Here is a 13,722-nt window from a genome sequence, read left to right as displayed (position 1 = left end):
TCTCAACTGAAGAACATAATGAACGCTTTACGGCTTTGCCCAGCATTTGACTTTTATGGTAAAGAAGTATTGATCCATTGCACAAGTATTTCTAACCTTTCTTAAATACGCATCTTATTGGATTGAAACAAAAGAACATCCTGGGGTTCCCACACTCTGGACTGTTGGTGAGAAGGCAGTAAGCTAACACATGGAATCGAAGGCTATTTTGAAATACCACTTAATTTTTTTCACCGAGTATATCCTTTCTTCCTTGGGTCTTTTCTACAGGTAAGCAGCTACATTCTTCTATATCTGCTTGGCTTTTGAGTTGAAAATCTGACTCTTGGGGAGACAGAAAGATTCTCAGCATAGATAAATGATGATGAAATGTGTAAGGATTCTAAGAGATGGCTAGTCTGGGCATTGGAGAGAAAATTCAGAGGGAAGAGGAGCGTAGACATTGGTGAGTGCTGAGCAAAGGAGCCCTGTGCAACTTTCTCCACGCATGGAGGCTGGGAAGCAGGGATTGAAAAGCAGCAAGAACCAACCCCCCACTAACCCCCTAAGGTAGAGCTGAGGAGATGGCAGGCCCCAGGACAGGATGGCCCCAGGACAGAATATTGTCCAACAAGTAGACAGTCACACATCCTGGCAGGACAGTGATCTCCACCTGCCCAAAACAGCCACGAAAGAAGCAAGGAGTGGCCTAAATGTATCAGCGAACAGATGACATCATGGAATAAATAGATTTCTTTCCACCTCCCTGTGCCCTGGGGAACACAGATAAAACCACAGAAGGGGCACCGTAATTTGATTTGGTGAGATTCAGCTTTAGCCCTGCTGGTAGAATTCAGTTCAAAATAAAAGTAAGTTATTGCACCAGATAGAAACTGACTCCTAACATCTACCCCAGGGCCTATTCCCATGCCCTACACAGCCTTCCTCTGGCCAGAGCCCTGTCCTCCCTGACACATGAACTCTTGACTAACATGTCATAGTCCAGAAGCGATCTGGGTGCTAATTGGCTCTGATTTGCAGTTGGGTGAGTGGTTCATGAAGCCTGGGGATCAGAGAGGGACAGGCTTCAAGGAGAAAAAGCCAAGAACACAGAACACATAGGTGTCCATGGTCTGTGTCACCCGGGGAGGGAAGTCAGCATGGCAGACTTGAAGTAGGGGGTACAAGACTCCGCATTCTGGGGTCAACATCATTAACGCATCAGTGTAACCTCTCCCAACTCCCCTCGTTCAATCAACGCCAGTGCCCCCATGCAACTGCTCACGTTCACACCTTAAAGAAAATACCAAATGGAGAACAGGTGCTGTCTTGGCTCACAACTCCTTCCCTTCTCTCCCACGTGCTCCACCTCTCGCAACCCAGGCAGAAACTCAGATCTGATGACGAACTCTGAGGCAGAATCGGAAATGGAAAAACATGAAGCTGCGAAGGTTCTAAGGCTTAAGACTGCTAAATTGAGCTACCTAATAAAAGAGCTGGGGACTAGGGCAGAAAAGGTTTGGTGAAAGGAGAGGGAGAAAGCGACAAAAGCAAAGTGTGTGTGTGTGTGTGTGTGTGTGTGTGTGTGTGTGTATGTGTGTGTAGTTTGAGAATGAAAGTTCCTGGAGTCAAGGAATGTAAGAGAATAAAGGAAAAGGCAAAAAGCGATTCAAGATATGTTACAGGAGGTGTTAATTTAATATTCTTTAATGAATTTTTGAGAGACGCCTGTTCCAGATTGAACCTTTTTGTTACTCTTGGTTTGCTGGACTGTGCTTCTTTGAAGACCACTCCACACAGAGACTGGCCACAAGAATCAAGAGCTATATATTTTCTTTTAATTAAAATTTTTTGGAGATGGAGTTTCACTCTTGTCACCCAGGGTGGAGTGCAGTGGCGTGATCTCGGCTCACTGCAACCTCCACCTCCTGGGTTCAAGCGATTCTCCTGCTTCAGCCTCAGTCTCCCGAGGGATTACAGGCACCTGCCACCACTGTGCCCTGCTAATTTTGTATTATTAGTAGAGATGGGGGTTTCACCATGTCGGTCAGGCTGGTCTTGAACTCCTGACCTCAGGTGATCCACCCACCTAGGTCTCCCAAAGTGCTAGGATTACAGGTGTGAGCCACTGAGTGAGCCTGGCTTTGTTTTTGAGGTGGACTCTCGCCTTGTTGCCCAGGCTGGAGTGCAGTGGTGCTCTCTTAGCTCACTGCGACCTCCACCTTCTGGGTTCAAGTGATTCTCCTACCTGAGCCTCCTGAGTAGCTGGGACTATAAGCGCACACTATCACGCCTGGCTGGTGTTACGCTAGTTCTGACAGTGTCTTGGTGGCACGTTGCTGAATGAAGGCAAGATCTCCAGTTCCCTGTTGGTCCAGCACTGGGTCTAGGGACCAGGATGGTGGTGGGACCTCAGGAGTCTTGGCCAGTAGTAGGCAGGGGGCTAGAGACAGGCTGTCAGCTTGGGAAATGACTGCATGGAAAAAGTATTCACCCAGGAGGGGTAATTCACTGCCTGTGTGATGAGTAGCACTTGGAAGTTCTGATATTTATACCTGTAAAGTGCTGCTTCCTCCTCAACAGGAAGGCTCAGAGAGAGCGGCTGGAGGTGAATCGTGCAGGACTGCTGGCAAAATAACCACAGCTCATCCAGGCTGCGTCTCTTAGACCAAGGCACCTGCGCACCTCCCTTCCTCATGCTCCATTCAGCAACACTGAGGACCAAACCTGGGCTGACAGCTTGGAGACGGTCCCAGGGCTATCCTACAGCCCAGGGGAAGGCCAGGGCATCTGACCCGCTTTGAGAGAGGGGACTTGCTAACAGAGAAAGAGACAGCTATATCCTGGCTTGGGCCATCTGACACTGGAATGGCAGCCCAGCATCTAGGTTCTAGAACTGGGTTTGACACACACTTGCTGTGTGATCTGGGCTGAGCGTCTGCCCCTGTCTGAGCTTGGTTTTCCCATCTGTGTGTGAAGGAATGGAGAAGGTCCCAAGGCATTGTTCCAGCTGATAGGCCAGATAGTTGGGAAGCCCTGGTCACAAGTCAGGCATGGGGGTTGCTCTTGCCTCCCTCTACTTCTGGCTCCTTCCTCCCATGGATAAGGAAGCCCCTGTGAAACCCTCAACCACGGTGTCCAAGACACGGACTTGTGAGATAGAGACCTCCCCGTCACCCTACCAATAGGTGGGAAGGCTGCTGCTTGCATTTCTGATGCTGGGGGAAGGAGATAGAGGGAGGAGGACCAAAGGGAGAAGCAGACTGCTGGAGTGTCCTCTTCCCCTCTGGGACCCTTTGGCACTCATGGAAACGGGATTCTGGATCAAAGTAAGGACAAGGCCCATGGTACCAAGGAAAGCCCAAAATGGAGAGAGCTCTTGCCAAAAAGCCAGATGCCGAGGACACCTTCTCCCTGAGGCCTGAAGACACGCACTCATGCCTCAAAGGATGCTTTATCCTGAGGACACACAGTCACTGCAAACTTCAGCTGTGAAGTGGTGGCTATCTCAGTGCAGTACTGAGACACAGTTGTCCCATGTCTACGCAGTGAACAGGCCTATACCCATTTCATAGCTAAGTCAGAGGTACCCTGAGATATGAGCAGCATGTGTCAGGGAGAGGGAATGAGCTTCCTGTTACTGAAGGGGTGCAAGCAGAGGCTGGACAGTCATTTGGCAGGCATTCACCCCTCAGATCCCGGCAGCTCTGATTCCCTGCCAGGTGCTGCTTCCTTTCTAATCTCAGCCTGTTAGGTTCAAACAAAGAAAGGACCATTTAAATTTACAAGTAATTAAATCTACAAGCTGAACCTGCAACATGATGATCTCTAAGGGAATCTCAACACGCTTGTCAAAGCCACCATGTATGTTTTTGGAAACTGACCCTGATCAGACCTGCCAGGTCCTTTACTCTGTCCATGCTGTGATTTCTACATAGACTGCCTTGGTCCACTTTCTTCACCTGGCAGACTCCTATTTATACTGTAAAACCCCGGCACCCCAGGGTCCCCAGACGGGGTTAGACACCGAGTCCCACAGCAGCAGCAGTTCACATGAACTCTACAGCAGTCATTGCAGCGTGTTTCAGCAGCCTGGAAGTTGCCCACAAGTCTAACTCCAAGAGTTATCTTCCTCCACTGGCTCCTATTCTTGCCAGACACGTTTTCCTCAATGTGACTCTTGGAACTTAGTCTTCTCCTTTTTACCTTCATAGGACCTCGGGTTACATCCTAGGCGTTCTCGGATCCCTTTGGGGAACACTGCCTTTCAGCCAGGGTGTGCTCAGACTGCTGCTTGGGCTTCCATCTCCCACAAGAAGGCCTTCCTGGGACGTCAGGCCTCTGTTGGGATGCTCAGCTGGGACACTGACGTAGACCAGGCCCAGGCCCTTCTTCCACGCCCCTTGTTCATCTTTCCCAGTCTCAGGTATACTTGGAATGAAGCCCTTCTTCCAGGAATTGCTTTTTTCCTAAGTGGCAAGTCCCTAAAGAGGAGACCAGATGGAGCCCAACAGGATGCACAGCACACCGGGGAGGAGCGAGGACACCTGGATCCCAGCTCCAGCTTTGCCCCACATGATGACCCCCCGACTGGGACTCACGTTCCCATCCATCAAAGGGGTGATGAGGTGATGTGTGAAGGCCCTCTGTTTCTGGGTTCCCCTACTGGAAAGGCAGGGGAGAAGGGCCCTTTCATCTGTGAACAATCTTGGCAAATCGTCTAACAAGAAGGCCATGAATAACTCTCCTACGTTTACTGGAGCACAGCAAGGGGTAACTCTGAAGCTTCCCAGAGCAGGGGTCACCCACAGTCAGCTGTCAGCTGTTTATGCAAGACTGCTGCCTGGAAGCTCTTAATCTGTCCCAACTCTCTAGACGAGGAACACAAGGGTACACATGATTTCCGTATGCCAGCTGACTGGGAATGGTGACCATTCCTAAAGCCTGGCAGCGCTTTGCCCCATTTGTCCTCTCTTGAAACCTTCCAGGATCCTCCCCATCCACCCCACTCCTACTCCAGCAAGCTGTCCCTGAACACCTCCCACTTCTGGATTCTCCCTGAGCATCTTCTATGTGGCTCTCACATCACTGGCAGCCACTCGTCAACCTCACTTTCCCTGCAGCCTTAGCTGCCCTCTCCGCCCTGAAAGCCTAGCACTCAGCTGGGCACACAGTCGACTCTCAGGAGACATTTTTTGACTTGGCCAGAAATCTGACTCCCAATCCGTGTTTGTGGATTGTGATTCAAGCTCAAGTATACTCAGGTAATAGGCTGAGCCCAGAGAAAGGTATATCCAAATGTGCCTGGGTCACCTCATAATGGGCATAATTCCTTGCACATTTCTGTGCTGCTTTCTATTCTTGGAGGACTCTCTGTCTCTCTCGTGATCCTTATAGCACTCCTCTGAGGCAGATAGGGCAAACAGTGACATCCTCAGTGACTGGCCAATGACAAGGATTTGTCATTGGACAAGGAGAGTCATTGGACAAGGTGACTATCCAATGACAAGGATCTTAAAAAGGGGAACAGGCACTGGAGCCAGGTTTGGCCTCTGTGACTTGTGATTTGGTGTTCTGTCCCCTCAAAAGGGTTTCTCACCTAAGGAGAGGCCTGTATGCAGAGGATGGGAGATGGTGGGCAGTACGAGCGACCTGGAAAGCTGGGATGTGGCCTTGAGCCAGTGCTTCAGACCAGATGGATTGTCGGAAGCAACAGCAAGAGATTCCCCATGGGTGGGCATGCAGGGTGTGGTCCAGGAAGCCAAGAAGCCAAGATCAAAGCACTGACAAACCCTATAACACTTGAAGCGCAGTAGAAAGGCACAGTAGGCCCCCCACAACTACCCACGGAGCAAAGGGAGCACCCCTTCCTCCCTCAAGGGCTCTAGAGGTGGAGGGACCCACAGTGCCTGACCCCTGGATGAAAGCTGATCCCTGAGCCTCTGGGATGAGAGGAAGAGGCTCCTCCACAGCAATGCCCACCTCTGTCCATCCGTCCCACTGCCAAGATGTTTCTATGGTCTGTGGCTTTTCTGGTTTTAGCAAAATAGGAAGTTTACCAGAGGAGTGGCTTCTGTGAAATCCATCAGAAGATCACCCGGCTCCAAGGTAAAGGCACCTCCTCGGTCAGAGGGGCTCTAGGAAGACAGACAAAAACACTCCTGGTTAGAGACTGCACTGCACTGAGGATGAAAGTCACCAGAAAAAACAGGTTCCCAGCCTCTCTTCTACACTGATCTCATTAGCGCGACAGTCCCCTTGTATTTCCCCAGCCAAGTAGTGCACAAAATGTTGAGACTGAACCCCAGTATTTTCCTGCAAACTTCGTAAATAGAAGTAGGCAGGGGTGAGGGACTGTCCCTTTCAGAGCTACAGGCAGCTTTTCTTAAGTACTCTTAGAGCTCTTTGACTGGTCTTTTGGAGAAAAAACACTTTAAAGAGGCCTCCAAATGTATAAAGAGAGAGCAAAGACTTTGCCCTAGATTTAGAGGATCAAATCAGGGTCCTCCAGGAGCTAAACCAATCTGCGCACTAAGAGCAATGGTCTTCATGGCAGGTGATGGCACGTGGAATGTTACGTTGTTTGTTTTTGGAAAACGGTTTGTCCTTCTGCTCTGGGGTCTTAGCTACATGTATAGCCTCGAGATCTTTAAAAGGAGAAAAAATAAGACCCATCAATGGGGCAAGCCAGGCCCCAAGGAGAGAGATGGCCAGGAGAGGGAGCCCTGTGGTCTTTGGTAGGATGCCACTTACGTCCCATCCACGCCACCCCAACTCCCATCTGTTTTGCCAATGTTTCTTTCAGCCTGGTTTTAACCACAGTGTGGGTTATGTGGTAGAAGCCTGTGTCCACACTTGAGACAAAGCTGTACAGGGCTCTCGACACAGTGGAGGATAATCCAGCCTGAGATGCCAGGAGGTGAGCTATAGAGATGCAGAGAACGTCGGTCTTGGCCAGTTGCTGGCTGAGGGTTCCATCCAGGTGTCTGTGCGGAACACTAAGCAGTGATATTTCCAGAGACACCCAAGGAAGGGACCAGGTGGAAGACTGGCCTTGGTTATGCAGGAGGTGGGCCTGGACCATTATCCTTTAGCTGTTACCAGGAACTGTGATTCCTGAAGCTGCAAAAGCCTCAGGCATCCAGTTTGCATGAGCACTTTAACCTCCACTGAACCTGACACCAGCCAGAGCAAGATAGCAGATCTTATTGCTATTTTTAGGAGGAAGAAACTGAGGCTTGAAGAAATAAGGGTTTTGGAAGTGACTGCTGTGGCTTATGAATGGAAGAGCTGGGAACAGCCTCTGGAGCTCCAGTCTTGCCTTCAGAGCACCTGCCTCATGCATGCCCCTTTTCTCCGTGTAGTTGCACGGACCACTGCAACCTCTGACTTGTATCCACTTGGATAGCAATAGGTTCAACTGTATTTGGAGCAATTGCAACAGAGTGATCGTAGCCAGAGGTCTCTCAAAGAAAACCAAGGGAAACATCTTGTGTAAAGCCTTTGTCATAGCTCATTCGCATCTCAGGCAATTTCCTGAAATTTCAAACCAGCAAATGGAATAATATATTTCCTATTATCAGCTGGGCGCAGTGGCTCACACCTGTAATCCCAGCACTTTGGGTGGCCGAGGTAGGTGGATCATGAGGTCAGAAGTTCTAGACTAGCTTGGCCAACATGGTGAAACCCGTCTCTACTATAAATACAAAAATTAGCTAGACGTAGTGGCACGCACCTGTAGTCCCAGTTACTTGGGGGGCTAAGGCAGAGGAATTACTTGAACCCGGGAGGCGGAGACTGCAGTGAGCTGAGATCGCGATACTGTACTCCAGCCTGGCCACAGAGCGAGACTCTGTCTCAAAAAAAATTTCCTATTTTCAAACTAACACCAGCTATCTGACACAGGGAAAGGAATGGGGACATTTCTATGATTTTGCTCCTCCAAACTGTTACTATGGTTGGAAGGAATGATTTCTGTCTATCTTTACAGTGGACTAATAGCTTATGACAGAGATGAGATTCTTAATCAAAATTGCCCTCAAAAATCTCTTACAATGCAATTAAAATACAATGAACTGATTTTATATTTCACTCAGTCTCTCGCAAATGGTTGGCTCGTATTTGGGGGACAAGCTGTATAAAAACATGTTCTGGTTATTGTTGTTGTTTTACAAGCACACACAATTGATGCAAAATTTAAATGCATGCCTCAGATGCCACTCAGTAAACTGATACTGAATTCCCAGCAAGTGTGGCTGCTCCCCAGGGCTTTCCACCCCCAATACCTTGGCCCCGGGGGACAGCTGGCCTTTGCCTTCCGACATGTGAGGCGAGCTGACTTTCTGGACCTTGGGGGACGGCAGCGGCACAGAGACTTGTGTGGCGGCGGTTGTGGTGTTTGTGGTTATAGCTGTGGTCACTCCCACTGCCTCGGCCAGGTCTGGGGGGAGGTCGTCTTCATCACTGTGGTTACTAAAAGCACATGAAGCTCTGCTCATTACAAAAATAAACAGGCTGTGAGGAGTGGAAGGAAGATGGGCAGGGTGGGAAGGCCAGGGACGGGGATTGGGGGTTCCCAAACAGATGTCCACCAGATGTCCAGCTTACAGGATTCAATACTCTGACTTTTTTGCCAAAGCAAATTTGGGCGGAATTTTCTGTCATTTGCCAGGGTGTTGTTTTGTTTTGTGTTGGTGGTAAAATATATGCAATATGATATTTATCATTTTAACTACTTATAAATATACAATTCAGTGGCATTCAATACATTCACAATATCATGCAACCATCACCACTATCCATCCCCAAAACCTTTTCATCAGTGACAATGGAAACTCTGTATTATTATTGAGCAATAACTCCCCATGCCCCTCCCTGCAACCTCTGGGGACATCGATTCCACTTTCTGTCCTAGTGAATTTGTCTATTCTAGGAACCTCATGTAAGTGGAATCACACACTCTGTGTCCCTCTGTGTCTGGTTAATTTCAGTCACCATAATATTTTTAAGGTCCATCCACATTGTAGCATATATCAAAAGTTCATTTGTCTTATGATATAGAAAATTCCATTCTATGGATGTACCGCATTCTGTTTATCCATTTATCTACTGATGAACACTTGGGTTGTTTCCGTTCTTTTGGCTATTATAAATAACGCTGCCATGAACGTGGGTGTACAAATATCTGTTTGACTCTGTGCTTTGAGGGTGGCACTGGGGACTCCAGGCACATTGTCCCTAAGGATCTGCCATGTAGAACTTCTGGAGCCACCTTGCATAGGGGTTGTGTTTTAGAATGATGGCTGAGCTCAAGAGTATAGATTCAAGACCCATGGTAGGTGGGCACCAGTGCGGCCTGTGCAGAGTCACTAGGAAGGCCTCAGCCTGGCACCGGGCCACATGGGAACATGTGGTCATGGGACACAGCTGCAGCGTGGATGGGATTGTTTGAGGGGACCCTGAGAGGTTTTAGATTATTCTAAATAATCTAAAGAGAAGCCTCAAGGGGAGGACTTAGAATTCATTACTAAAAAGGGGGAAAGGTGAGAATCGAATAAGAACGTGGAAGCATTAATAATACACCAAGTATCTGGATCCCCACAAATGACAGCGGTCAGATGGGTTACCTGTTCATTCACTCACTTAATTTTCACACCAACCCTGTCTATTTCTATCTCCATTTTTCAGAGAATCAGATGATATTTAGCAGCTGTGAAATTATTTACTCAAGGTCACATGGCTAGTTAAGTGGATAAGGGGGGTTAAAATTTCTTTTTACCTCATTTAAAAAATTATCACCTCAGGCTGGGTGCAGTGGCTTATGCCTACAGTCCCAGCAGTTTGGGAGGCTGAGGGAGGTGGATCACGAGGTCAAGAGATGGAGACCACCCTGGTCAACATGGTGAAAACCCGTCTCTACTAAAAATACAAAACATGAGCTGGGCATGGTGGCGCGTGCCTATAATCCCAGCTACTCAGGAGGCTGAGGCAGGAGAATTGCCTGAGCCCAGGAGGCGGAGGTTGTGGTGAGCCGAGATCACGCCATTGCACTCCAGCTTGGGTAACAAGAGCAAAACTGTCTCAAAAAAAAAAAATTATCACCTCAATAGCATAGTTATTACTATTTAGTTTTACATAAAAGGCCTTAAAAAACCATAGTTCATCTTTCATAGAAGAGAGTCAAGTGATACTGTCTAAAATTGAAGAAGACTCCAAATTCATAATGGTTTTTATAATCTTTTGTTTTAGTTTAGATCTTACGGCCAAGAAGTGTATCTCTAAAATTCAGTAAGTCTTCCAATTTTACCTGTTTCTGAGGTAAATTCATGATAAAGGCACAAAACAGTACTTTAATGAGTAAAATTTTACATACAGATTTATTTCTGCTTTGAAGTTGTTTCTATTTTAACAGTATATAAGCATACAAACTTGTCTAATGCAACAGACATCAACTGTGAACCCTGGTTATTTTTTATTCTGGGGAATTGGCTACTTTTCTCTTCTGTCTTCCCTATTTACATTTTTTTCTTTCTTCAACTTTTTAAATTAACTTATAAATACTCTACTATTTAATGAAAAAATTTAAAAATATGAAACGCTTCACAAATTTGCATGTCATCCTTGCCCAAGGGGGCTATGTTACTCTTCTCTGTATCAGTATATGTGTTGCCAAAGTGAGCACCATTGAATTTTTTAAGACTTCTACACTATGTTTAAATAAATAGTGAAGTTATATTTCTGGAAAAAATAAAATAACTCATAATTTCTAAACATACTAGCTGGTATCAATATAAAAATGACACTTTTGGCTGGGTAGAGTGCCTCATGCCTGTAATCCCAGCACTTTGTGAGGCCGAGGCAGGCTATTGCTTGAGCTCAGGAGTCTGTGACCAGTCTGGGCAACATGGTCTAATCTCGTCTCTATAAAAAATACAAAAATTATCTGGACATAGTGGCACATACCTGTAGTCCCAGCTTCTTGGGAGGCTGAGGTGGGAGGATCACCTGAGCTGGATTACCTGAGGCTGCAGTGAGCTGTGATTGACCATTGCACTCCAGCCTGGGCAACAGAGTGAGGTCTTGTCTAAAAAAAAAAAAAAAAGAACTGGCCAGGCCTGGTGACTCATGTCTGTAATACCAGCACTTTGGGAGGCTGAGGCAGGTGGATCACAAGGTCAGGAGTTCAAGACCAGCCTGGCCAATATGGTGAAACCCCGTCCTTATTAAAAATACAAAAATTAGGCATGGTGGCGCACGCCACTAGTCTCAGCTACTCGGGAGGCTGAGACAGAAGAATCACCTGAACCCAGGGGGCGGAGGTTGCAGTGAGCCAAGATTGTGCCACTGTACTCCAGCCTGGGCAACAGAGTGAGATTCCATCCCCACCCCCCACAAAAAAGACCTTGTCACCTGCCTTCTCTCTGTAGAGCTCCTCTGCTCCCTTCTCACTGCATGCAGCAGTCACATTTGCCCTCCTTGTCATATTTCCAGGAAAGAATGTGGCTGAGATTTTTGTTTGTATCTTAAAAAAAAAAAAAAGCAGTGGTTTGAAGGCTTTTTCACAGCACCTGAATGTTACAATGCTTTTGGCAGAGCAACCTAAAAGCTGACTACACCTTATTCCAGCCTAGGAATTAGGAATATTACGACAGCCAAAAGGGTTATGTGTGCACATAAATCTGTATCTCAAAAACGATGATGCAAAAACATATTTTCCAGATAAGCGGAAATCTGAGTTTTCCCAACTATATTCCTTGATCACATGTCAACTTTATCAATATCAGAAAGTTAAAGAGATGGGAAAAGGCTGGGTGTGGTGGCTCATGCCTGTAATCCCAGCACTCTGGGAGGCCGAGAAGGGTGGATCAGCTGAGGTCAGGAGTTCAAGATCAGCCTGGCCAACATAGTCAAACACTTTTCTCTACTAAAAATACAAAAATTTCCCAGGCGTGGTGGTGCATGCCTGTAATCCCAGCTACTTGGGAGGCTGAGGCAGGAGAATCACTTGAACCCAGGAGGCGGAGGTTGCCGTGAGCTGAGATTGCACCATTGCACCATTGCCTGGGTGACAGAGCAAGACTTTGCCTACAAAAATTTTTTTTAAATAATAAAAAGATGGGCAAATGAGTGGGAACCACTGTCAAGGATTCAATAACTCTTTATGGGACAAAAACTTAACACTGGGAAAAATCTCATCTATGAATGTTGCTATTTTCTACTATAGGAAAAATACTGCCACTCTTTGATTTTCAAAGCAGAATACTTTGGGGCAGCTTAAGAAATACACATGTAAAGCTCAACATTTGAAAAGCAGTGTCCTTAAAAGAGCCAGTTTGATTAGCTGGGCATGGTGGCATGCACCACAATCCCAGCTACTGGGGAGGCTGAGAGCGGAGGATCACTTGCACCCAGGAGGTAAAAGCTGCGGTGAGCCAAGGCTGTGCCACTGCAGTCCAGCCTGGGTGACACAGTGAGGCTCTGTATCAAAAAAAAAAAAAAAGAGTGCGTTTGGTGAGTTAGTGAAACTTTCTTTCCTTCCAGGTTATATATCAGTCAGTCATTATTTCAAACGCGATTACATCTCTCAAATGAGCGATAATAACATTTCGAGTTTCGAAATGTAAAAGGAATGGCAGGTTCTGCCAGCTTTATCCTTGAGGGAAGCAAACTGTTATGGCTTAATTGTCCCCCAGAGATCACTAGGACTGTTAATTATTTGACCTTTACTCGTTTTGGCTTTCCTAGGAAATGCAGCTGACCAGAAGTTTCTATGAAGGATAATGAGGTAGGGTATGTCTCCCTTAATATCCCCCATATACGCCTCTTTTCCTTTTCACAGGTACAAATGGCAGACCTGAGATGGCTGTTAGAGAACTGCATCCACAATCCCATTCCCTGTCCTACGCTTTGCACTCTGGGTATCTCCTAAATTCCATCTTTCCTCAGAAGCTTCCAGATCCTAGAGAAGAAAGAAAGGGGACCTCATCTTATGGCCAAGGCATTGGGGCTTTATCCACATTCTCTCATGTTCAACCCCACAAAACTCCTCAGAGACGGCCAGGCATGGTGGCTCACGCCTGTAATCCCAGCATTCTGGGAGGCTGAGGCAGGCGGATCATCTGAGGTCAGGAGTTTGAGACCAGTCTGACCAACATGGAGAAACCCTGTCTCTACTAAAACTACAAAATTAGCCAGGCGTGGTGGTGCATGCCTGTAATCCCAGCTACTTGGGAAGCTGAGGCAAGAGAATGGCTTGCACTCGGGAGGGGGATTTGCGGTGAGCCGAGATTGTACCATCGCACTCCAGCCTGGGCAACAACAGCGAAACTCCGTTTCAAAAAACAAAAACAAAAACAAAAACAAAAACAAACCCTCCTCAGAGGCAGGTATTATCTCACACGTTTTACAGAGGAAGGAAGAGAGGATCAAAGAGTCATTTTTCTAAGAGCTTATCGCTGTAAACTAGCCAGAGCCCTAACAGAAGTCTTTCCAACTCCAAAGCTCCCATGCTTTCCATTCGTCCAGGATCCCCCTGCAGTTACTCTCTGACCAATGACACATCTAGGCATGGTACCCCATGCCATAGCTAAGGTCAAGAAATGGGAACTGCCGACTGGGTGTGGTGGCTCACACCTATAATCCTAGCACTTTGGGAGGCCAAGGTGGGGGGATCACTGGAGGTCAGGAGTTTGAAACCAGTCTGGCCAACATGGTATATCCCCATCTCTATTAAAAATACAAAAA

General features: G+C 47.2%; 1 protein-coding gene and 1 pseudogene across 4 annotated transcripts in view; both read right to left on the bottom strand.

Annotated features, from left to right (window-relative positions):
* EPB41L4B (erythrocyte membrane protein band 4.1 like 4B) overlaps nucleotides 1-13,722 on the bottom strand; it is a 159,396-nt gene that overhangs the window by 16,610 nt on the left and 129,064 nt on the right. For 3 of the 4 annotated variants that reach the window (XM_017498554.2, XM_017498552.2, XM_037727889.1), the window contains exons 21-22: nucleotides 8,265-8,451; nucleotides 6,039-6,116 (exon numbers count right to left, since the gene is read on the bottom strand). In XM_017498554.2, the coding sequence (XP_017354043.1) occupies nucleotides 6,039-6,116; nucleotides 8,265-8,451 (265 nt within the window). The remainder of the gene's footprint in view (nucleotides 1-6,038; nucleotides 6,117-8,264; nucleotides 8,452-13,722) is intronic. The other variant, XM_017498553.2, reaches the window with a different exon arrangement.
* LOC119466961 lies at nucleotides 10,563-10,660 on the bottom strand (annotated as a pseudogene).

Source organism: Cebus imitator, unplaced genomic scaffold (genome assembly GCF_001604975.1).
Source record: "Cebus imitator isolate Cc_AM_T3 unplaced genomic scaffold, Cebus_imitator-1.0 Scaffold244, whole genome shotgun sequence".
Lineage (NCBI taxonomy): Eukaryota > Metazoa > Chordata > Mammalia > Primates > Cebidae > Cebus > Cebus imitator.
The sequence above is the reverse complement of the archived record's forward strand: the minus strand, read 5'-3'. Positions and strand labels throughout refer to the sequence as shown.